Source organism: Engraulis encrasicolus, chromosome 14, assembly GCF_034702125.1.
Source record: "Engraulis encrasicolus isolate BLACKSEA-1 chromosome 14, IST_EnEncr_1.0, whole genome shotgun sequence".
In the NCBI taxonomy this organism is placed as follows: domain Eukaryota; kingdom Metazoa; phylum Chordata; class Actinopteri; order Clupeiformes; family Engraulidae; genus Engraulis; species Engraulis encrasicolus.
The window spans coordinates 31159942-31184009 of NC_085870.1; the positions used below are offsets into that span (position 1 = coordinate 31159942).

The 24068-nt window shown below is 42.6% G+C and overlaps 2 protein-coding genes across 4 annotated transcripts; one reads left to right on the plus strand and one right to left on the minus strand.

The window, feature by feature from the left end:
- Positions 1-1167: 1167 nt before the first annotated feature.
- Positions 1168-12528, plus strand: pltp (phospholipid transfer protein). 3 transcript variants are annotated; one of them, XM_063215406.1, is made up of 16 exons: positions 1168-1491; positions 4684-4800; positions 5406-5505; positions 5992-6120; positions 6684-6839; positions 7102-7165; positions 7388-7451; positions 7538-7629; positions 7971-8147; positions 8257-8316; positions 8580-8744; positions 9235-9302; positions 9399-9441; positions 9671-9734; positions 10371-10447; positions 10906-12528. In XM_063215406.1, the coding sequence occupies exons 2-16, from the start codon at positions 4698-4700 to the stop codon at positions 10999-11001; spliced, it is 1458 nt and encodes a 485-aa protein (XP_063071476.1). In that variant the 5' UTR covers positions 1168-1491; positions 4684-4697; the 3' UTR covers positions 11002-12528. The 3 variants fall into 3 exon arrangements, with proteins under 3 accessions (XP_063071476.1, XP_063071478.1, XP_063071477.1); XM_063215408.1 differs by lacking the exon at positions 1168-1491 and adding an exon at positions 1503-1633; XM_063215407.1 differs by lacking the exon at positions 1168-1491 and adding an exon at positions 3744-3953.
- On the minus strand, positions 12137-19915 carry ctsa (cathepsin A). Its single transcript, XM_063215409.1, has 15 exons — positions 19816-19915; positions 19340-19506; positions 18967-19078; positions 18329-18379; positions 17618-17704; positions 17169-17324; positions 16667-16758; positions 15896-15980; positions 15690-15781; positions 15151-15229; positions 14462-14613; positions 14210-14285; positions 13913-14002; positions 13165-13266; positions 12137-12800 (listed from the first exon to the last, which is right to left on the minus strand). Exons 1-15 carry the CDS (start codon positions 19843-19845, stop codon positions 12717-12719), a joined length of 1455 nt encoding a protein of 484 aa, XP_063071479.1. The 5' UTR covers positions 19846-19915; the 3' UTR covers positions 12137-12716.
- Between the last annotated feature and the right edge of the window lie 4153 nt (positions 19916-24068).

Genomic DNA, 24068 nt, shown 5'->3' on the forward strand with positions numbered 1-24068 from the left:
TCTTCTGCACACACATACAGAAAACCTTAAACGATTGTAATGGGTAATTAAGTGAATTTAGAGGCTATGCCCTTAATATATCCATCCAGGTCATTTGGAAACATTACTTCACTCTTTGGCGTGTGTAACCACATCAAAGCCGCCCTGATCAGAGATGGTGGTCTGGGCCCTCATGCAGCCCCTGCCTGCCTGGTGGGTACCGGGCCCGCTGCCCAGCTGGGAACAGCCCTAAACAGTGGCAGGCAAGGCAAGGGAGGACTTGAAAACGCCTGCAGCTTAGCACCAAGTCCCCACCCTGTGGCCAGCCAGTTGCTGGGGTATACATTACATTCCAGTGAACCTCACTCACTCACTGACTTTAGTCCTTCAGAACATGTGATGCAGCACAAGAAAAAGAAAAAGAAGGGAAGGCGGTAATGAATAAAGACCCCGCTGCTGCCTGTTGCCTCAGATGTCTTCAGGTCTGTGAATCCACAAAAAGAAACGGGACACGTCATAATTAGTGGCTGTCTTATTGGAAAGCCTTCCCGCTCTGCAAGCATGCAATTTTCTGCTTATTGGCTCGATTTTCCCCTTTTCCAGAAGGCAGGCGCACATCTTTTCTTTTTTTTTTCTTCTTTTCTTAACTGCCTGCTTGAACCATGGTGTGACCTCAAAGCAGTTGAGGAAACATTTTTTCTGGATTGTCAAAGCATGGTTATTAGCCATCTATTGACCATGTGTAGTAGTGCTTGTAGTATAAGCACTGAATGTATGTTTTGATGAGCCAAATGTGTTTTTGGTAAGCTGATTATCACATGTTTTAGCCTTTATACTAAGTTGTGCTTGTAGTATAAGCACAGAATGTGTGTAGACTCTACACACATTCTGTGCTTATACTACAAGCACAACTTACTATAAATGATTAAATTCTACTTATAAATGCTATCATATCTTCTCTTCACACTGTGAAGTTCTGCGATACTTCCTTGGTAGGGACGTGTTTGTTGTTGCTCTTCGTCCAAATATAGGTTTCTGAAAGAACCACTTAAAAATAGCATTGCAAATATTTACTCAAAGAAACCAGCTGGAAATAAAGATTTAAAAAAAGGTGAACCACGTTGGAAGTGAACAATATTTCTTTGTCATCATCAGCTCAAGGAATCATCTCTTAGTCTCCCCCTAAGACCCTTTAAGTGTTCATTTGTGAGGAGAGGATCGGCATAGTGCTGTTAAGCATATGTTTATAAAATGAAACTGTCATTACAACGACCACAAAGTCATGCGACTGGGGTGAGTTGGGTCACACCCCTTTCCCCCCCACCCTCAACCTGCCTGTATAAATTCTGGGAGTCATGCTGGGAGAACAGATGCTCTGAGCGTCAGACCGTCAGACAGAGCACTAAGAAAGCCCAGTGGTGCACATTGCATTGGCTTGTTTGTTGCCCTCTGACAGAAGACTACTACTGGAATCAAGTGGAAAAACTCTCACTCACATTGGCGACTCACCATGTAAGTATTCCACTCAGTTGTGCAAATCTTGTGGGAGTTGTGTGGAGTGAGCTGAAGTGTTGCCGTGATGCTGTACAAAGTTGAAAGAATTCAGTTGAGTTCTGAGTGAAAGGAAGATCGCCTCAGAATGGTTCAAGAAAAAGTAAGTTCTCATCTCTGTTTGGTTTACTTGCATCAGGTGAGGTTGGCTTAATGACAGACATGCTTAAACTTGCTTTGTTCAATTACGGTTAAAAGATGGGAGAGTGTATGTGTGACTCAGAAAGGGCCCAAGCCTACAATTATCCCTACCAGAAGAAGTGAAAATGAATGCAAGAACATACTTGCAGTTTGTGTATGGTTATTGGATACATTTAAAATGTGTTCTATGTATAAAGTTACATGTGTAAGGAACCAAGCAATTCATATATATTTTTGTTTTAGTCATCCGTCATTTAAGTCTGAACATGATATGTTAAGACCCAACCACAAGTACAACTCATTTACTGTGAAAAATACTCTGACTTGTTAACAAGACAGTGCTCATACCTTTTTTTTCTTAGACATAATGCTTAAAATGGAACCCAGTGCCTCAACTCAATATTGATAAGATGAAGAAATATGAAGCTGTAATCTCCAAAACAATTTTTGTAAACAGTTTCTGCTCTGTATGGTCACGTGTTGGTTCAGCGCACTACAGCTTGTTGTGTAGTCTGTGTCCCCCCATTGACAGCATCACAAAGAGTTGGAGACGCTTCTTTCCAGCGAAAACACCCACTCTGGCCGGTCGGTCCTCCTCCTCCCCGTTAAGTGCAAATTGCCCAGGAGGTTTTTACAGGGCAATGACCTGGAAAGCTGAAAACTTTTGTACTCTGAACAGCAGTGCCCCCTCCTTCGCCCACTCCTCATTGCAAAACACAGCTCTGCTGCTTCCTAGGAGGTCTATGGAACGACTCCAAATAATAAACATCAAGTTCACAAAAATTGCCTTTAAAATGCATAGTAATATACGCTTTCATTTGCATCACTGAAGGTGTGTCAGGTTCTTAAAAGTTATAAGACAATTACTGACAGCTAGACAACTACTGTCTGTAGGCTACTGAACGTACTGCTGAGTTAATTGGGTCTAATGTCATTCAACGAGTACAGTACAAGAAACATTTAAAGAAGCTGGCATGCTCATTTTGTTTTACAAAATGATATCTATAGCTTTGCTATTCACCCATTGGGTATGACCAGTGATGATGCTGCAGCCTCCGCTTTTTGAATACCAGGAAAAGCAGATACAAGCAGTCATTGCAGTGTTTATTAACAGTTTTCAAGAAAGGACACACTGAGAAACAAAACCTTTTGACCCTCGCTTCCCAGAACGAAGCTGGACGTCTTGTCCCATTTCCCCTCCTCTACTCTCCGAGGAGCAGGGCCACTGACAGCTGTGGTCAGGCCTGGCTCAGGACAAAATCATCTTGAAAGCCCCCCCTACCCAATACTATGTAATAAGGCCCCCAATTCAGGGGCGCCCCTCTCCCTGGGCCAGGAACATCTTTGTCCCCCACCCCCCCGTCGGCTTCCCTCCTAGGAAGGAGTCTTCTTCTGGGTTAAGGTGAAGCAGACATGGCTGGGTCTGGTCTGGAGGGTCATTGACCGACACTGACCCCTTCTCATCATCACACACTTTTGTTTTGACACTGTCAGTTAAAGTTATAGCGCCATGAATGGACACAGCTGTGTCTGAACCACAACACTCCTTCTGAGTCACACTGGCATTGCAGTGGTCTCAAACCAACAGAGGCTGCACGTTTTCCATAAATAAGGAACTTCTGTGTTAACCTTGTTACATAGATTTTTGACAATACTACACTTGACTTGACTTGACCATAAACCGTCCCGCTACTGGGACATTGTAATGGTCACTAAATAATAGACCTGAATTACCATAGTACTACACCACTATGACAGTGCACAGGACCTTTAGTAATGCACTAAGACTTGGTCATTGCCATGCTGGTAACAACTAATTTATAACCGGGGTAGTGTCTTGAGGGTTTAAATTATTTTATTCACAAGTCATAAACAGTTCAGTTGAACACATTGATGCTTGCAAATAGAACAAGCTCAAACTTAAAAAAAAAGAAAATCTGCCATGAAGTTGATGAGCCAGCACACACCTCCTCCTCCTGCTCCTCCTCCTCCTGCTACTGCTCTTCCTCCTCCTCCTCCTCTTTCTCCTTCTGTCTCTTTGAGTTCTTTCGCCTGTTTCTATAGTGATTCAGTGCTGCCCCCACTGTTCACAGAGAAAAAAAGCTGACCGCTGCTGTACATCTAAAGACCTTGGCAAGCACACACTCTCACACTCACACTTGCACTCGGGCACGTACTGGTGCTCCTCAGCTAGCCTCCTCAGACGAGCAAACTCAGACACTGAGAGACAGGCTGGACTACTACAACGCTCGTAGGGGACACCTCAGACATCCTAGCCAAAGGCAAGATCATTCTTATTCTGTGTAGTGATTTTCAAGCTTGGTGTTGCTACTGTAACAGACCTGACTGCTGTGGTGAAGATGAGGGGGGGATTTGGTGCAGGATTCAGAAGTGCGTTTTCATCTAATGGGGGGGGGGGGGGGGGGGGAGCAACGCACATCAGGATGATTGGATGAGAGGGTTCTGTTGAAGTTCTTGTTCAGGATTTGTTGTTGTCACCCACATTGGTACTTGGTACAGCTAGGTTGTCTTAAAGAGTCGTGTGCTGTTCAGAGGGGAGTTCTAAAGAGAAAAGTAATTCTGTATGTGGATTGGGAACTCATTTCTCTCTTGTGACACAAGTGCCAAGGCATAGTACGGGTATGTACAGTGTTTATCTTAAATAGATTTTCTCCATGTTTTGGGGGAAAAAGTCATTGCAGTGGTTCTGGGAGAGAATTGTACATTGTGGTACAGTTACTTAATAGGGTCAAAGGTGTGCTGATTGGAGTGATAGTGACGAGCACTGGGTTCTGAATATAGCCCCCTGGCACAGATAGGCACGACAGCTTTTGCAAACTTCTATTGTAAAAATGTTACCAAAAATCAGTGTGCATATTTAGATAGATTTTACATTTTGCAATTAATCACCCATTATCAAAAGTGAATATTATCATGCACAGACTGGCATCTGTGGATAATAGGTTTATTGCACTGTTTAAATATCATATTGTATTTTTTGTTGTGATTCAGCTCCACCAGGCACCATGGCAGCTTTCCTAGTGTCATTCCTGCTTCTCTTGCCCTTCACCATGGCTGGTGAACATCCTGGCTGCAAGATCCGATTCACTTCAAGAGGCCTCGAAATGTGTAAGATACACTAAATAAAACATTTCAATTTTTTATAGTCTACTGTCATCCAAATTATTAAGTCCACTCTTTCTCACTTGGGAAGGGCTCTTACATGGAACCCCCCCCCCCCCCAAAAAAATCTGTGGGTTCTTGTGTCTTTTTCAGAGTGTATGGTCAGAAGCATACGCTTCTCTGATTTGATTCGGAAGCCATCACTAATTGGGCTTGCAGTTAATGCTTTATGACGTGGGGTTCAGGGGGGTCACTATTCTTTTGGGCAGAGGATGAGGGAGGGGTTGGAAGAGCGATGGGAAATATAGGCCACTGGTAGAAATGTTTGGCTCAAAATGGCCATACGTACATTCCCTAGAAATAACAACATGTGCATGTGAATACTACAGCTGTCTGTTAGCAAATAAATCACTTTGAGTTGAGCCATAAATTATCAACCTTTTGACAATAGTCAAGCAATGTTATGTGTTGACTTAAACAACTGAAACTTGCCTTCAACTACTCCTTTGCTGCAACTACAGTGTTTTTAAGTCAAAACAATTATTTTTTTAAAATGTATGATTACATTGTTTTCTCTTTTTCCTTTGCCTTGACCTGACTTGACTTTATAGTGAAATACGAGACACAGAGGTTTGTGGAGGAAGAGCTGAGCAATATCACCATGCCAGACTTGTCAGGAAAAGAAGGACGGTTCCAGTACACCATCAACAAGTAAGACAAAGAGCTAGAAATACACATTAAGAGTTTAGTTGTAAGCAGCAGGACTTGGTCATAAGACTTTGAGCTGCAAGCTCCAAGAAGAAGTTTGGTCGCTTACAGCTAAACTGTGCTGCGCACTCAGAGTTGTGTAAGGTTGAATTCAATCTTGTAGAACTGAGTGTGTGGCACTTTTATGTTTCTTTGAAGGGAGAATCACTTTATTGGTATTGGACTATCACTGTTACTTGTCCTGTCTTGCACTTTGATGTCAGTCTGTAAATTTCAGTCCTGTGTATGTCTATGTCCTTTCACGGTATAAGAGAGAAAACACAATTTCAATTTCCTTCTATGACCTGTACATATGAAGAAACTGATAATAAAAGCTGACTTGACTTGACTTGACTTGAGAATCTCTACTCCCAAAGTATGCCTCAGGTGCAGGAGAATCAGGTGTTTTCTCAAAACTCTGGCTTTTTCACATGCCACCATTTTCTGCAGTGTGAAGATCACGGAGATGAACCTGACCCATGTTGACCTGCGCTTCCAGCCCGACCTGGGTCTGATCTTTGAGGTGGAGAACTCCTCCATCACCCTCAACTTCCAGAGGAAGATCCTCTACTGGTTCTTGTAAGTTGGACTCTGATGGTCTGTCATCACCATGGGGGATATCTCAGGTCTCAGATATGTTGTTGGACCTAAACTTTATAGCATGCATGGTGTTTCTGTTGCAGTTTTTTTTTTACATGTGTCACATGCTGTGGCAATGGGCTGTTTGATATCATGCTATAGGAAAATCCCTATGGAATGAATGTAGGTTGCATCATATTTGATATGACCAGAAATATAAAAACATTGGGAGGATGGAAAAAAAAAACACGTGTCTCTCTTGTTCCTCAATCTCACCATCTCAAACTCTGCACAAGTGTTTTATTGCGGTCAGCCTGTCCTGGGGGGGGGGGGGGGGGCTTTTTGGACTTTATTATGACAGGACAGCATGAGAGGAGACAGTACACAATTGTGAGAGAGAGATGGGGTAGGGCTGGGAAATGACCCCGGCCAGACTCAAACCGGGGTCCCCATGGGCATGTACTGTAAGCCCAAAATGGGGGGGCTTCGCGCACTGTGCCACAGCGGCCCCCCCCTCACACCTGTATGAGTTGAATGGCATGTTATATGGTGTCTTTTCCCAGCTATGATACGGGGTACATTAACGCCTCTGCAGAAGGTGTCAATATCAACACAGCACTGAAGCTGATCAAAGACGAGGGAGGACGCATGAAAATCTCCAACATCACCTGTGACGCCTACATCACCAAGATGAAGGCCAAATTCAGCGGCACTCTTGGGTAAGTAGTTGATCAACCCGCCGACTATCTGACTCAGTGAAGAGATGCATGAATAGCTTATTGATTCACTAAATACATTAATTTTCTACATTCATTACTGATTCATTACTGGTTTGAGTTGGTTTCTACATTTCTCCTGGGCTGTCTGTAACCGACTCTGTACCTACAGTAAATAACTGTATGCCACTTTGGATAACAGTGCAATTCTGCTGGTCAAGAGTGAAAGTTGATGATCCTATAATGGTAATGCTTTTTCTCACAGGAGAGTGTATGAATTCATCTCAACATTCCTGACAACCGGAATGCGCTTCCTCCTAAATCAGCGGGTAGGCCCTACTCCAATGTTGGTCATTTTACTGTAATCATACATTTGACATAGTGCATGATATGATACCTGTTATTATCCAAAATGGCAGGTTGAAAAGTAAAACTAAGCTAATATTCCAAGCCAATTTTCAAGGGTCCCATACAACGGCAAAATTGCAGACCCAGATTTGTATCTGCTGTCTTTGACTAAATGTAACTTTATTTTTACCCACATTTTACAGATTTGCCCATCCTTGGACCATGCTGGCCTGGTTTTGATTAACTCTTTATTGGACACCATCCCAGGTAGATTGTGGTCCTTCCCTATTACCAGTGAAATGTAAAACAATTCAAATTGCGTTTTTATATTTTACTCCTTGGTTGTCTCTCAGTGCGATCGGAGGTGGATGGCTACATTGGCATAGATTATTCTCTGCTGAACGATCCAGTGATCACCGACAGCAGTCTTGACATGGATTTTCGGGTGATTATATGTCTTATTGTCATATCATGCAGCTGGATCATCACTGATCAGCTGTGTCATCACTGGCTATGTTTACATGATGTTTTATATTCAGAATTAATCATTCAGAATGAAATAGTTCAGTCGAGTTTGCGTTGCATTTTCATTTAATTCCGAATTGAGACGTGTTTACATGATGTTTTCAAAGTGGAATTAAGCTTTATTCTGAATTACGTTTAATTAATTCTGAATTAAAAGTCTCATGTAAACAAAGCCACTGTTAAAAAAACACAAACTTTGTAAAGCAGAATGTGTGTTTCATCACCCTTGCACTCTTGTCCTTACTGTCCTTTATCCTACAGGGTATGTTTTATGAACTAAAGAATGAGAATATCACTCTTCCCAACTTGGCCGTAAATCCCCTTGTGAAGGAAAGCGATAAGATGGTCTACCTGGCCTTATCGGAGTACTTTTTTGACAGCGGGCTGGATGCTTACCATAAAGCTGAAATGTTCAAAACCGAGATCTCAAATGGTCGGGTAAGTAAACCAAATCACATATTTATTGTGGTAGCATCGGAACAACTGTATGTAAAACTAAAAATTCCACAATACTTGCAACCTAAGATGTTGTGTGGTGTCGTTCCAGATGTCAAAGGATCTGGAGATGCTTTTGAGAACAACTTATTTTGCGACCATCATGATGCTTGTAAGTGTTCCACATCATCACCTTTGCCTTTGCTCAGTTTTCTTTCCCGTTCTCATTCCCCCTGATGAAGATTTTACAGAGGCCTCTGAGGATTCTCAATCAGCCAGACCATGCTACCCTAACAGTTTAGTTGCAAATGGACCTCTGTGAATTACTTGAATAAGCTCAAAGGTCAAAGAAAAAGGCCCAGTAGCTTACTGTAGAACTGAACTCTTTAGAGTTTATCTACTAACCAAGAACATCTGCACTGTGCCTCTGATCAGAACCCTGCCCTGATGGAGGCGCCCATCTCCCTGGAGCTGGAGGTCACCGAGCGCCCCAAGTGCACCATCAAAACAACTGGCGCCAGCGTGGCGGTCAATGCCCTGGTCAATGTCCTGGTGCTGCCACCCGGAAAACCACCAGTGCAGCTCAGCAGCATGACTATGGTGAGGGCACCCGCCCGGGCACCGCCATTGGCGCAGATCCTGGTGGGCGATAGAGGACCGGGGTGGGGTGGGTGGGGTTTCCCGTCTGGTTTTGGTATATAAACCTCTTAGACATGATTATAATCCCAATATAATGCAACTCCATTGATGTTGCTTCGATGATGTTGCTCCATTGATGACACACACACACACACACACACACACACACACACACACACACACACCCCAACTCAGTAGTTTAAATTTCCCTGCATTTTCGCCGGCAGTTACGACGGGTACCAGCAGGTCTAGTGTGGTGTCCTGCCATTTGCCGCCATGTTGTGACGCAGGCACGCACGCACGCAGGCACGCACGCACGCACACACACACCAAAAATCATAAATTGTACCCTCATCCATGGCACCATAACCTCATTGTTCCAGTGATTGTAACCCATTCTCTAAAACCTAAATAACTGCTTGCCGCTTCAACTAAATGGTTGTGATTACAGGAGACCAAATTCAATGCCAAGGTGGTGATGAAGGGGAAGAGGCTCACAGTGCTGATGGACTTGAGAAGGTCAGAGGTCATCCTAGATTGGTCTTTCCTGAATATCACCTCACACTAAATTCTCCTTGTGTGCTTAAAACTTAAAACTTTGCATTTCTCCTCCAGGTTTAAAATCTTCTCCAATAAGTCGGCTTTGGAATCACTGGCGGTGAGCTGATTCTTGTTGTTGTTCTTGATGTTGTTGTTTTCAAGACTTTGAAGATTCTCATTCACACAAGTCAAACGACGCTCCAGTTGTGTACTCAACTAAACTGCTTTCACTGTGTTGCATATACAAGTATACAAGTATAAGTACTATGACTTATGTGCACAAACAGCATGTACATGGGACAAAATCATTGACAGAGATGCTCATCATCATCTCTCTTTCTCTGCAGCTGATCCCCTTGCAGGGCCCTCTGAAGACCATGCTGCAGATCTCAGTGGTGCCCCTGATCAACAGTGAGTCATCTCCATTTCCTTCAGGGCTGCAGATTCAATGTCAGGATTGCCATGACATAAAACACCACAGCACACAGTGTACAGCACCAGGGAAGCTGACGGGGGGGACACAAGGGTCACTTGTCCCGGGCCCAGGTAGCGAGGAGGCCCAGAATTGCATCCTCATTACAGGGCTGTAAATTCACATCAGCCAACCAGCCAAATGCTGGTGGAATTTGAGTTTGGTTGGTAGACAAGAGCAACGTACTAGCCACATCGACCTTAGTGAGTGTGTGTTTGGCTGGTAGGAGCAACATCTACCAGCAATTTTGGATGGTGATGAAAAAAGTTAATTTACAGCCCTGATTGTATGTATTCGGTTTTGGGCCCTCTCAGATGTCTTTGTCCCTGGCCCAGCCAAAGCTCTCAGCGGCCATGTACAGCACACAACAAAATTGCATTTATACCTCAAAAAAGGGGGAAGCCCAACAAGGTGGCAGTACTGTACCATGGGGTGGCAGTACTATGCTCAGGGTAGCTCAATCACGGAGGAGCATGGGGGAGCGTGCTGGTTCTTCAACAACCATAACAGTTCTTGCCAAGATGATTTGGGGGTACAAATAATGTTGCTTGAATGGTTTGCTCCCCCTTTTCTAGATTACACAAAGAGAGGTGTTCAGATCCCTCTCGCAGAAGGAATGGACTTCATTGAAGAGGTGACAACTTATCACAATGTAAGTAAAATCAGTACTCGTAGCTCCCAAAGTTTAAACTGCCAAGTAGCAAATGCATTACTAACAACTTTTACTAGAAAAAGTTAAGCCTGCTAGACATTTTCTTAGTTATTTCTATATTAATATTGAACCTCTATGACATACAAATAATGTAGCCAAATGTGTGTTGTAATGGCAGTTAATTTTTCACTGTTTCTACCCAAATCTGTTCGTACCTTCATGTACTGGTAGAAGGCAACCACATTTTATATTTTGTTGAACCCCTTCAGTTAATCCTTGTGGCCCAGTTTCAAAATCCCTGCTTTATACTGTGGTATCTTCGTCCCCTCTGTACATCACAAGGCAAAGAAAATAATCCATAGTCTCAGCAATGCTAGATTATAAGTTTCATATGCTTGATGGTGGGAGAACAGTTTGTTCTCACACATTTGGTTAAAAAATCACCTCTACCCCGGCAGGGATACCTCGTTGTCGGAGCCAACCTACATTTCAGCCGCGGCCTACGAGAGGTGATCCAGAGCAAGATGACTGGAGAGATGGACAACTCTGTGTAGAGTAGTGTCTCTTAACGGGGGCTCTACAGCCCCCCAGGGGGCATTGGGAAGCCCTGTTGAGAGGGGGCGGTGTTTAGTTGCCATTGGGTGGCTTTTAGTTCATTTTATTTTTTAATACTGGGGGGGGGGTGTTGTCAGGCTTATGATGGGATCAAAAAAGGTTGAGAACCACTGCTGTAGTAGACATAGATGATCCATTTCTCATAAATGTGGATTTGAGGCTAAACCACCACAAGAGAAAGTTTTGTTTGGCTCTCGGACCTCAGCCTCCCTGCTGTGTCAATTTGCAGTGCTAGCTTTACTGTACACAGTTTCTTCTGATGGGCTAGGACCAGGTAGAGGGGGGATCAGTACTAAGTCTCAGCCTGCAGGGGAGATGTAAATAATAAGGCAGGGCTACATGGCACTTGAACTTTCCCAGCCCCTCTAATAATGTTTACTGTTGTATTCGAGTGCACCTACACTACAAGTCATGTTGATGGCACAGGGCCCGGAATACTGTGTGAATGCTGACCCCATTTCTCCACATTACACTTGAGGTAAACAGTAGTCAACAAATAAATGAGGATTCCTCGAAGGACCAGTCATATTACCATGAGAGAGGGGTAGCCAACATTATACAGTAATGATTTCAAATTACATTTGTACAGTAGTAAACCAGGTAATGTCAATGAGCACTGTAGAGGGCTTCCAGGTTTATTAACTAAAGCACTACCTGACTGTTGGGCCCCACTTTTAATATACATAAAAAAACATTCTTGATATTGGTAGCTATGTTAAGAACCTTTGTAAAAAATGTTTTTAAAAAAAATGACGTCAGACTACCTTTGTACAATACGTTTTTGTAGACAATGTACTTATGGTCAACAAATGTTCAACCATGTTCTATTGATCTAGTTAGCTATTTAGGTGCTCAGTACGAGGTGGAGGCTATAGTTATACCGTCTTCGGACAATATTATATTATCTTTCTTTACGGTGTTTGATATTTTACATCATGTATTGAGGTTTTGTGGTTGGATTGAAATAAAAACCTAATACTCCAGTGTCTGATGGGTGTGTACAATGCCAATTAAGCAGTACTTTTGCAACTGCAACAAATAACTTCGAATCATTTGAAAAAGCAAATCCTCAACTCAATTTTGGAGGAACAAAGCTTTATTATAAAAACAATCAATACTGCAACATGATGAAATAATTCCCTTTTTCTGATACACACATTTTTTTGCAGAATTAAACACTTTGAGGCACTCAAACAAGAAAAAAAAACTACATAACCCGTTACCCGATTTTTCACATAACCAAAACAGAAGAAGTAATCCAACAGTGGCAATGATGCTTATGTTTATCCCCCCTCCCACATTGGGCATATGAATACATGGAAGAAGGAAAACCATAACAGATGTGCATTTTAAAAAGGTGGATCACCACAGTAGCAGATTCCATTTTAAAAAGGTACCACCATTTAGCTCTGTACTGCTCTACAACCTGGGCAAGAATCCAACAATCATGAGCGTCCAAACATTCAGCAGTAAGTGCTCATTAAAGATGATTAAATGATTTGGAAAAAAATGTTTTTTTTCCTTTTCCTACAGAAAGTCCACTGGAGGATTAAAACCCTGCCTCCAAGTGATCTAACAAATCAGATGTGCATTTTCACAGTGCTCCAGTGCAAGACAAACATGAAGGAATGGTGACTACCGAGCAGCGCATCCCTCAGTAAGGCTGTTTCGTAAGGAACCGTGAGAACATGGTGTAGGCAGCGACGGGCTGGTCAGAAGGAACCATGTGGCCCGATCCCTAGTGAAGAAAAACAATAACTGTTGCCATTAGGAATTGTAACAGATCTACGGTACCCAGCTCAAAAATCACTTTTCTTGATAAAAGGGAGACTGAGGGACATCTAGGCAAGTTTGTTGTACAACGCGTTTCATGGCATTAAATGTGCTTTCCATTAATAAAAGCACATCACTGCAGACGAAATAAGACGTAAAAGCATAATTAGTATAATTGGGTACATGAGGATGAAATAAAAATCAAGTGAAACTCAAAAGTTAAAATCATCAACAATACAAACACATTTGCAAACAGCTTTGTCTCAAGTCTAGTTCTCAAGTCAAGCAGAAGCAGGTGGGGACTAGAATATTCCTTTGGCCTACTGTACCTTGACTGTGAGGAAGGCTAGGTTGGAGAACTCCTTGACAAAGCCCCCGACCTGTTCACTCTCCCCGTTGTTGTAGATCCACGGCCGCCGCTGCACCTGCACCTGTGTTAGAACCATTGAGATGAGATTACACACTGCACTTAAGACACATATCTTTTTTAATAGGTCCAATGAATCCAGCCAGGGCCGTAACAAGACATTTTCAAATACAGAGGTCAAATACAGCATTCTGTACATTTAGAATGCTTCAAACACTTCGATCAAACTCTAAAGTTTGTTTTCATTAAATCACTGCCTTGAGGATAAATGGGAGTAGCGTATACATACTTAATTTATAATTTTTGATCATGTATCGATTTTAATCATAGATAAATTTTACATTCCTGGAAAAAAAATACAGAGGACATGACCTGTGTCCTCAATGGTAGTTACGGCCATGAATGCAGGTGTGTCAATGAGTGAGGTGTTGGATTTGTGCATGAATATCATGTATGCCACTGGACACTTCAATTTCCCTTAGGATCAATAATGCATTTCAACCCTGAATGAAATCTATTAACATGTATCGGAGCCAAATGTGTTGTAGGTTCCTAAGCAGTGAGCAGAAGTACAGTCACTTTAAAAGACAGATTTGAGTTCATCGTTTGGCCTATTCTAGAAAGTTGCAGTTTGGTCAGAACATTCAAAAGTGGAATGCGGTGTAAAAGTGCCGTGGTGGTGTAGCCACAGCTCAGGACCGTGCACTAACCTCTTGCTTGAGAGACTCCACGAACCACTCGTCACCGAGAAAGTTGCAAGCCATGTCTACATCCCCATTGTACACCAGAACGCGATACTTCTGCACATGAAAAATGGTGGCAAAAAATGTGATTAGGGCTAACAGAATGTACATTTTTATACCCACTAAAGTAGCAAGCACCAGGTTATATTTGAAAGAGTTTTTGAGTACCATGAAAAGTGATATACAAACATTATTATAAGAGGAGCCATTTTGACCTCGACTTTCTGCATGCACTGTAGATGGCTACATTTAACATGAACTTACCAGTTTTCCCAGCAGCTTGAGGTACTGTTTCCTGACGTCCATATACAAACGGCCGTACTGCATGTTCACCTCAGCACTACCACAGAAAGGACAACACTGACAAGATCAGCATCACTTATGGAATGATGTTTCATAGTTTATACTTAGAAATCCTTAAAAAAAATCTAAATTAAAATCCCAATTTATCTCCCACTGTAAAGCCATGTACAACACTATTGTTCTCTAGAAACACATACACACTCATAACTTCACCTGCAAATCTGCCAGTTGAGGGCTTTGGGAGAGATGTGCAAGGCCTGCTTGACGTAAGCATTGTTCAGGTAGAGTGTAGATGGAGTAGAGTTTGTACAGGGAGGATCGAGCCTGACACCTGACTTGTAGAAGGTCAAGAAGTTGCTCAGTTTCTAAAATGGGGCACATTGGAGAAATAAAATAGGAAGTGGTCAAGGGGTTTTATTGCAATGCAGTATTTGTATCTGTTAAATAGGAAAGTCTGCCCTTTCCAAAAATAGACTAGCATATGATGCAAAAAGGCAGCAAAATCAGAATACTGAATGTCTGCAAAATCCATATACCTTAAAGTACTGATTATTCAATAACCATTGAATCATAGACTAGGGTGCACACAATGTTTTAATTTGTTGACTTAGGCATATCATAAAATGCCTAAAAGTAAATTAAAACAATTACATAAAAGCAGTGTGTAGTCTGATAAAATGTGAATCCTGTATTCAGAAAGTGAAAATCCTGCCACAGATTTGAGCTAACCAGCTCGGCTTCAGATTGTCATAAATGAGCCTATTGGTACAGCAGATGGATCAGCAAGTTAGTAAAGCCATCCATGTTAGGAAAAAATCATGGTAGGATGACCTTTTACTTTCTGAACTCGGGACTGACCCCTCAGAGTCGGTCAAATTGAGATTTGAAAAGCACAAGCCCACCTGGTTCCACATGACGGACATTTCATGCTGGATGAAATTGTTGCCCAGGTCACGGATGACAAGCTGTCCATTTTCAAAACTGCATCAAGAACAAGAGACCACAATTATTAAAATAAGGCAGATGATAAGTAAAGCAAAGAGCCTTGAGAGTAAGGCCAGAAAATACATTGGCTATGATAAGTATGATGGTACTGTTGCGTGGGATCCACAATGTTGTGAGGAAGGCGACCAAAAATGTTTTGAACATGTGGGTAGCACTTTTTTTTTAATCACATTTATGCATGTAAAAGCACTAAAGAAATTATTGCATTGGCTATCGGTGTGCAAGTTCCACTTCTTGCTGTGGTGGATTATCACTTTGGAGCCAAAGCACCCATCTGGACTGGAGCCCCTCTGACCTGTTTCTCAATGCTTACTACACATTCATGACACAAGTGAACCCCTTTACCCTCAATGCATTGACTCCCAAGAGACTCACATAGACAGGTCATATATAGCAAATGATCATGTCTAATATTGTATTGTTTTGAAGGCCTTACCGCGCCCTTCCCGGCACACCTCCAGGACAGGGAGCATACAGGTTGTACATATTGAGTCCTGAGTTGTAGACAATCTCCTGCACCTCTCCCAGCTGACCAAAGAAGCAGGAGGGGACAAGCATTAGCAGAGGGCTACACATCCAAGGTGAGCGTCATGCCAGTGAACATTGAAATGCATGGCATGAAAAATAAATGAACAGACATACCTTCACAGAGCAGTTCTGATTAGGGTTGTTGTAGAAGTTGCACTTTTCATCTTCACAGCAGTATTTCTGCAGGCTTTCCCACAGACTGTGAAGTAAGTTAAGTGTGATGTAATGCAATGACTGACGATTATAAAAGGAGGGTAGAAAAATGCATTATAATATTTTCTTCAGCAGTAGTTAGCACACACCAAGTGACAGGGGCTGATCTAGCCAGTTTGGGGCCCTAGGCGAAATATAAACATGGGGCCCTCAAAAGTGATTATTTAATTACGTACACAAAATAAGGGTCACCAATTGTCATGAAGGCAGCGAGGGTGCTATTTTAGTGTTTTGTCTCTTCAATTACATAAATGACAAATTAAGATCAGGCCTACTTTTCTGTGAGTTTATTGCAACTGGTGTGACAGTTGGGGGGCCCCTATGGAGGGCAGATTTGGTCGAGGCCCTAGGAAATTGCCTTGGTTTGCCTAATGTAAAGCCCCCTCTGCCATGTGAGGTGCATGTACGGTGGTCCAATAGGTTACTTTGTGAAAACAGTTATGGTCGCACACTCAGAATTCCATGCAATATTTCATTCTGCAAACATTTCGACTTGGGCATTACCTCATCACAATCTTTTGAAGGCCTAGGTGAGACGTTAGTCAGATAAACTATTGCATGAATTTCTGAGTGTGCAACGACAACCATGTTGTTCACAGAGAACACGACTGTACAAACACAAACGATTTACAATCTGCATGAAATACAGTAATGAAACACTTGAAAAGGTACCTTGTTCCAAGGAGCCCATGGTAATATGCAAAGTAGACAAGGGAGTTGTCGTTGAGTTCATAACTGGACATACCATTTCCAACAGCGATGCCCTGAGAATGACATCACATTCAGTTCACATCCATCTCTATAATGGTCAGACTGCCAGCCCAAATGAGGACTTTTTTTGCCATATCCATTCACGTACGTAATATAGGCATGCCAGAAATGATTGAATTTTCTGTGCAACAAGTGAAGTTTCTTTCAAAATCCAAATTGAATTTTCCACTTAGATCAGGAGTGATCTTTGTCCATAGGTTTGGAGTTAATGGAGTTTGGAATGGCCTTTTAAGAATGACAAAAGGGTCCTTTGTTGGAGTCCCTGCATTTTCGCCCAGGTGTTCCAACAGTGGTCATTTCATTGCTTAAACACATACCCTTTAGTACCCATTGGCTGTAGTGTACACGAATTCGATAGTTTTGTTGGGCAAAAAATATTTGTAACAAAAGCAAGCTAGGAGACCTGTAGATCAATGCTGTCATCCTCCATAACCCTCTCGGCCAGTGTAGGGATGTAGATTCCAGCATAGCTCTCTCCAGTGAGGAAGACCTGATTGGCTTTATATTCAGGGAAAAGCCGGAAGAATTCCTTCAAGGCGAGGTAGTTATTCATCGAAACCTGAAACAGAGCCCCAGAGCCAGTATTATGTCAGTACTTGGATGAATGAAAAACTTTCACAGGTTGTGTCAAAAAAGCAAGGATCAGAAACAAAAGGGTTCAAATAAATGTAACTACACATGCACATTCCCTTACCTGCCATCTGGTCAGGTCACACATTCTCCACCATACACACAAAAATAATTTTAAGGCAACCCTCCAAAAACATAGTATTTAAATGGTAGGGGGGAAAAGCCGTTTCAATGAGTGGTTGCTACTACTACAGTACATGCATAGGATAGGAGTTTCCTTACCTCTGTGTCATTGGTGGCATATTTGCCATCATCAGAGTAGGAAAACCCGACTCCTGCTGGCGACTCCAGGTATAGCACATTGGCAATCTGCAGCAGAAGCGCAACATGGGTCATCATCATGATCATTACTTCCCCATCAGACATCTCAAGCGGTTACACAAACACTCATAAAAAGACGTCTACAAGCAGTTATGTAAACCAAAAAGTCAGCAGACAGTTGAGACACTTGTACCACAAAGCAAATGGATGGACATTGAACTCCACTTTAAAAGCATAGGCGGCTAGACAGTGAACAATAATACACTGTTGACGATTGTTATGAATTTCAACCTTTGAATCACTTGGTGATTACATGAAAGAAATGCTGATACATGAAAGAAACATTACATTATAAGCATATCTAGAGTGCCACATGAAACCAGTGTGATAGTCAACTTTATTATCCCAAAAGGGAAAATCATGTGGTCAATGTGTGTATACAGAGATAAGACTTGACAGCAAAAATAAATAAAAAAGGAGATACCTTTTTAACATAACACCCCCCCCACCCCACTTGGTTTGCATGGACGCACGCACGCACGCACGCACGCACGCACGCACGCACGCACGCAGTGTCTTTCATTAACAATGCTAATAGCAGAGGGAATTGTTGATGAAACTGCAATGTGTTCATCATAGATAGAGAAACCCTGAATCTAAATGCTTACACACCTTATTCCAAGAGTATGGATTAAAGCTCAAGGTCACTCCATCATCCTGAATCTGAAATGAGAAATAGAAGAAGTGAAAATCCCACTGGGGAACTCCTTTATCATTGTGGCAAAGCACACAGTGCACATAAATGTGTTAAGCAGACATACAAGTAAGTGACACTGCTTCTTAACACACCATCATGTATGTAACAAATCAAGGTGTAGTAGTGTGATGGAGTGGCCATCACTCGGGTTGTGCATGTCCTGGATGGGAGGTATGAGGGACACCCTGACTGTGTGAATTTGGGTCTATGTCCCGAAGAGTAAGGCAGTGTGTGTAGGTGTGTGCCAACAGTCATTGTATCAGAGGCCATCTTGCAGAGCGTGGCGTGGAATGTTAGTAAACCTCCCTCCCGGTCCTTTAGCTCAGCGCAAGCATGCTGTGTGACTGCCATACCCAAACTAATGTGTTGACTAAGGTGTCTGGTCCAAGCCCTGAGTGGCGGACTGTGCAGGAACACCTCAGTTACATCATGGCTGGTCAGAGCCCCAGTTTGGTACCATAGGAGATGAAGGTTTGAGTCCTGACAGGGCAACCCTACCCCATTTTTGTTAAATGTACCAACACATATTGGAATTTGTGAAACTGCTGCTTACCAAGAAGGGGCCGTGCTCTGTAAGGAGTCCATCCAGAGAGCTGCAGCCTGGTCCCCCATTCAGCCAAAGCACCACTGGGCTCTTTGCAGGGTCTGACTGCGACTCGACAAACCTGGATACAAACACCACAGTCCCCTTAGCGGTGGTCAAAGCAGTTGTTGTTATACGTCAAACAGTCAGAGTTGCTATTAAAACAGGGCTCAACTACACACCGTAGCCTAACTAGCAGCGGAAGGACCACTGTTAAAGAAATGAGGATAGGCTAGACTAGTTTCACTTCAGTCATGTCAGCTGACAATACGGAAGCTGGCAGCTGTGACAGGCATTGACAATAATAAGCAGGCCAAAAGAACAGTAATAATACTCAGAATACCAATAATGGAGGTGCTTGTTGTCCGCAACGTTCAAGTAACCCGAGTACTGCTTGAAACTGGGTTGTTTCGGGAGCCCAGGCAGAAACTTTATCTCGTCGGCATCAGGCGCCCCGAAAACAGAACTTCCGAACAACAGCAGACATGGAACCCCCAACAAACACAACATCTGTAGACACAAAAACAGACATCTTCTCAGCTACAGTTACCGTAAATATAGGGCATGTAATAGCCTGCATGTTTAATGTAAACGGATATCAACTCCACACATAAGCCTACACAACAAAGCTCCTGAAACCCTCATTGAAATGAGGCAATGGGGAAATCAGTCGTTTACATCTGACTGGACAACATGGCGCAACATTTCACCACAGGAAATAAAGGCTGAGGTTTCAGCGGCGATAACACAAAGATAAAAACTAAAGGCATGAGCTCAAACAAAGAACAGTCTGCAGAAGTGCTCGGGAAAATCACCTACCTTCCCGGTGATCTTGAACTGTCTGCACATTGCAGTCTATGGCAGACCTTCTTTAGAATTTAACACGGAAATCAAACCATGTGACATGCCACTAGAATGGTCCCGTGATTAAGTCATGTGACATCTCACTTGGGTTTCAGAAGCATTGCCCACGCTGTAGCCTTGTCATCTTTTCGTGTTGTTCAGCACAAGCAGGCTCTGAACAGCAGCCAACAGGCCAAATGCTGGTGAAATTTCAGTTTGGCTGGTGACCAACTTACTTGCCACTTTCAACCAGTGAGTGTGTATTTGGCTAGTTAGTAAGATTTGCATCTACTTGGCTGGTGATGAGAAAAAGTTAATTCCTTAGTAAAATTTGTTTCAGATGTTCAGTGATCTCTGTTGTGCAATTATGCACTATCATTAATATGGAAAAACGACTGCACAAGATTAATAGGCCTAGTGTGCAATGTAACAAATAGTAAGTGACTTGCGAATGGAAAATAGCTGCACGTTTTAAGCACAGGGTGGTTCCCATTTCCTCCCAGGTCAAGGTCATTGACAAATGTTTAAACAAACAAACAAAAACCTGATGTGGACACTTAAGGCAGACAACCATAAAAATATGTTGTTGTATGCCTACCAACTCTACATTATAAACCATTACTGAAAAATCTAGTGCAGTGTTATGGACAGTAACGGGCCATCTTAATCCAGCCCTGCCCACTCCTCTTCTTTCGCTCACCATACCATGCTCTTCCCTCATCACCTTCCCATCCTTTTTGCATACTTGTAAACTCTTCACCTTTTGGTGACAGTCACCTTTTTCCTGGCCAATTAGGTCATTCACGTGAATCATGTAGAACCAGAGAGGGTTTTTTTGGTGGGGGGGTGGTCCTGCTATGATTTCTAAACAAATAGATATCTTCTATAGGACTTTCCCTTATACTATAGTTATAGCTATAGTCTCCTGTACTTTCAACCGTTCTCTGGGTATGGCAGTGCAAATTTAACCTCCATGCCAACAGTTTACACTAAGTCCTATGAGACCAGCTCTCGGCTAACTGGTCTCATAGGACTCAATGTTAACTGTTAGCTTGGAGGTAAAATTTGCACTGCCATTACTAGAAAACGTTTGAAAGTACAGGAGAACCGTAAAACCCCATTATTTAACTCAAGTGTTAAATGGAGACTGGAGACTGTCACCTTTTTTTCTTTGACGAGTTTGCAGGTCTGTTTTTGTCATGATCTAAAATCAGACTTTGACGTGGAGGAATTGATGCCACCCACGCCAAATAATATAGAGCCTCTCTAGAAAAAATATGGACCTTAGAAACAACATTGATGGAGCCATTACCTCTGACCTCATTGCTTTGTCTGCAGGCTACAGGCTTTGGTTGCTCGAAGACATGTTTAGTCATATCTATCTGTCCAAGTCTTTTTTCTCGTATGAGTAATTTTTGCTGCTCTCATTCTCACTTTCAACCACATATTGCTATTCAATGTAAAACCTGCCTCTCCTTGCTCTCAGTTTGGGTGGATGGGCGGAACAGTATGCTCAGATGCTGTCGCACACTCTCACAGGTTCCTTATTAATAAAACAATAGCCTACATCTAAATGCATAGGGCAGGAGGAGACTGACCAGGTTTCCATGTATTTGCCATTTTAATGACATGGCTGCTCAATAATATTTATAGGCCTATATACACACTATGTTACCAAAAGTATTCACTTATTCATCCAAATGATCAGAATCAGGTGTCCTACTCACTTGGCATGGCCACAGATCAAACATGTTGTATTTAAAAACATTTGTGAAAGAATAGTCTGCTCTTCGGAGCTTAGTGAATTACACTATTGAACTGTCATAAGATGCTAGCCTCGAGAGCCGTCCTACGTACTTCCATCAAAGGATTGGCTCCACTACATGGATACGAAATGAAATGGTAGTATTATGGGATAGTCAGGACCAAGCTAATAGGATGCCACCTGTGCAGCAAATCCAGTCATGAAATGTCCTTGCTCCTAAATATTCTACATTCAACGGTCAGCTTTATTATGAAAAGGGCAGTCATGGGTAAGCGGTTAGGGCATCAGAATTGTAACCAAAAAGTTGCCAGTTCCACTCCCGACCCGCCAGGTTGGTCGGGGGAGTAATTAACCAGTGCTCTCCCCCATCCTCTTCCATGACTGAGGTACCCTGAGCATGGTACCGTCCCGCCGCACTGCTCACCTGGGGCACCATTTGGGGCTGCCACAAAATGCCATTTCATTGTATGCAGTGTGCAGTGAACACCTGAGTGCTGTGGAGTGCTGTGTCACAATGACAATGGGAGTTGGAGTTTCCTAGGTGGACTTTCTTAGAAAATTTAAGGGTTTGGGAACAACAGCAACTCAGCCACAAAGTGGTAGGCCACCACATACATAAACTGATGGAGAGGAGTCAGCGGAGGCTGAGGAACATGGTGCAAAGAGGTCACAGACTGCCAGCACTGTCAATTGCTACAGAGCTCCAAACTTCATGACTTTCAGATTAGCCCAAGTGCAATGATAGCTTTGTGGAATGTCTTTCCTTGGCTGAGCAGCTTCATCTAAGTCATGATACATCCTAGCTAAATTATCATCAACTTTCAAATTTCTTAGAGACTGTTAATAACAATTAACATTTCCCAAACGGTATTTCCCAAACAGCCTTCCTTGGTTTGCTAGTGGTTGTTTGTTTCCCAACAAAGTGGGAGGTGTTCCCGATTTTTCGGGAATCCAGAAAGTACTTGCATTTCTCTTGACCCAACTAGCAATGCTGAAGGTGTTGCATCACTGGGCACGGCCTGACTAGATACATCCTATACTGCACAGTGTTGGATGCAGTGTAAAGCATGCCACCACTGGAGATCAGTGGAGACGAGTATACTCTGGAGTGATGTATCACACTTTTCTACCTGGCTGTCTGATGGATGAGTCTGGATTTGGAGGTTGCCAGAACGGCAACGGAGTGCATTGTGCTGAGTGAAATTTGGTGGAGAAGGAATTACGGTGTGGGATTGTTTGTCAGAAGTTGGGCTTGGCCCCAGTTTCAGTGAAAGGAGCATTGGATGCCTCTGGGAAGCAAACCACTTTGGACAAATCCATGCTCCCAACCTTGTCGTAACAGTTTGGAGCGGCCCGTTGCTCTTTCAACATAACTGTGCACCAGTCCAGCAAGGTCCATAAAGACATGGATGACAGAGTCTGTGTGGATGAACTTGACTGGCCTGCACAGAGTCCTTTTAACCGGAACCAGGCAGAATGCCTTTGGGATGAATTAGAGCGGAGACATGAGAGCCAGGCCTTCTCGATCAACATCAGTGACCTCACCAACAGACTTTTGAAAGAATGATCAAATATTCTTATAATTTTCTTCTTGGAGCAGGCGTCACTCTTAATTATTTAAACCTCTGAGGATACTGGTCCAAATGTTCTTATAAACACACTCCTCAATGTGGACAGGCTTCCTTGAAGACCTAAAGCTAGGCCTATAATAGCTGCAAAAGTTGGATCGACATTCCATGAACCTTATGGATAATTAATTATGATAGCATTCAAGTTCATATGAGTCTAGGCAAGTGAGTACTTTTGGTTATGTGTGTGTGTGTGTGTGTGTGTGTGTGTGTGTGTGTGTGTGTGTGTGTGTGTGTGTGTGTGTGTGTGTGTGTGTGTGTGTGTGTGTGTGTGTTATATTAGTATCATCGTGGGCTACAAGAAAGTATAGTGCCATTTATTCCCAATGTTTAGGATTGATTTAATGAAAAAAAGTTAATAAGCCTGTCATAGCAAGACTCGTTCTTAATAAGCGTCTATGAGTCAAACGTGGCATCTGTTAGAAAATAATATAGATTCTGAGGTGCTGAAATTTAATGCATTGGCTTACAACAAGTAGGCCTAGTTCAGGAATTAATTTGTGTTTGCAAGGAAATTCTACAATATTTGGTTATGATTAAAACATTAAAATAGCCAAAATGTGTCTTGTTTTTCTGTTTGTATCTGTGGCCATTGAGTATGTGGCAGTGATGAGATGAAGATGAAATGAATGTTGAGTCATTTTGTTATTTGATAATTTTCATTTTGTTATTTGATCATTTTAGAAAATAAATAGATGAATTGACTTTCGGAGTTTTGGATTCTTTTGACTCGGATTTTGAACACGCAAGAAATGGAGACCAAGACGGTTAACTTTAACACGTCTCAGTCGGATTGACTAGGCACTACACATTGCATAAGGAGGGTAGAACTACTC

Bases quoted from the DNA above. Each gene is read 5' to 3' on its own strand.
- ctsa (XM_063215409.1), bottom strand. From the start codon at position 19,845: ATGTGCAGACAGTTCAAGATCACCGGGAAG. The intron at 17,705-18,328 runs GTGTGTAAGCAT...CTTCTGCTGCAG, and splicing joins ATCCATACTCTTGGAATAAG to ATTGCCAATGTGCTATACCT. The intron at 15,981-16,666 runs GTACCTTTTCAA...CTTACTTCACAG, and splicing joins CATGGGCTCCTTGGAACAAG to TCTGTGGGAAAGCCTGCAGA.
- pltp (XM_063215406.1), top strand. From the start codon at position 4,698: ATGGCAGCTTTCCTAGTGTCATTCCTGCTTCTCTTGCCCTTCACCATG. The intron at 8,317-8,579 runs GTAAGTGTTCCA...GCCTCTGATCAG, and splicing joins TTGCGACCATCATGATGCTT to AACCCTGCCCTGATGGAGGC. The intron at 9,735-10,370 runs GTGAGTCATCTC...CCCCTTTTCTAG, and splicing joins AGTGGTGCCCCTGATCAACA to ATTACACAAAGAGAGGTGTT.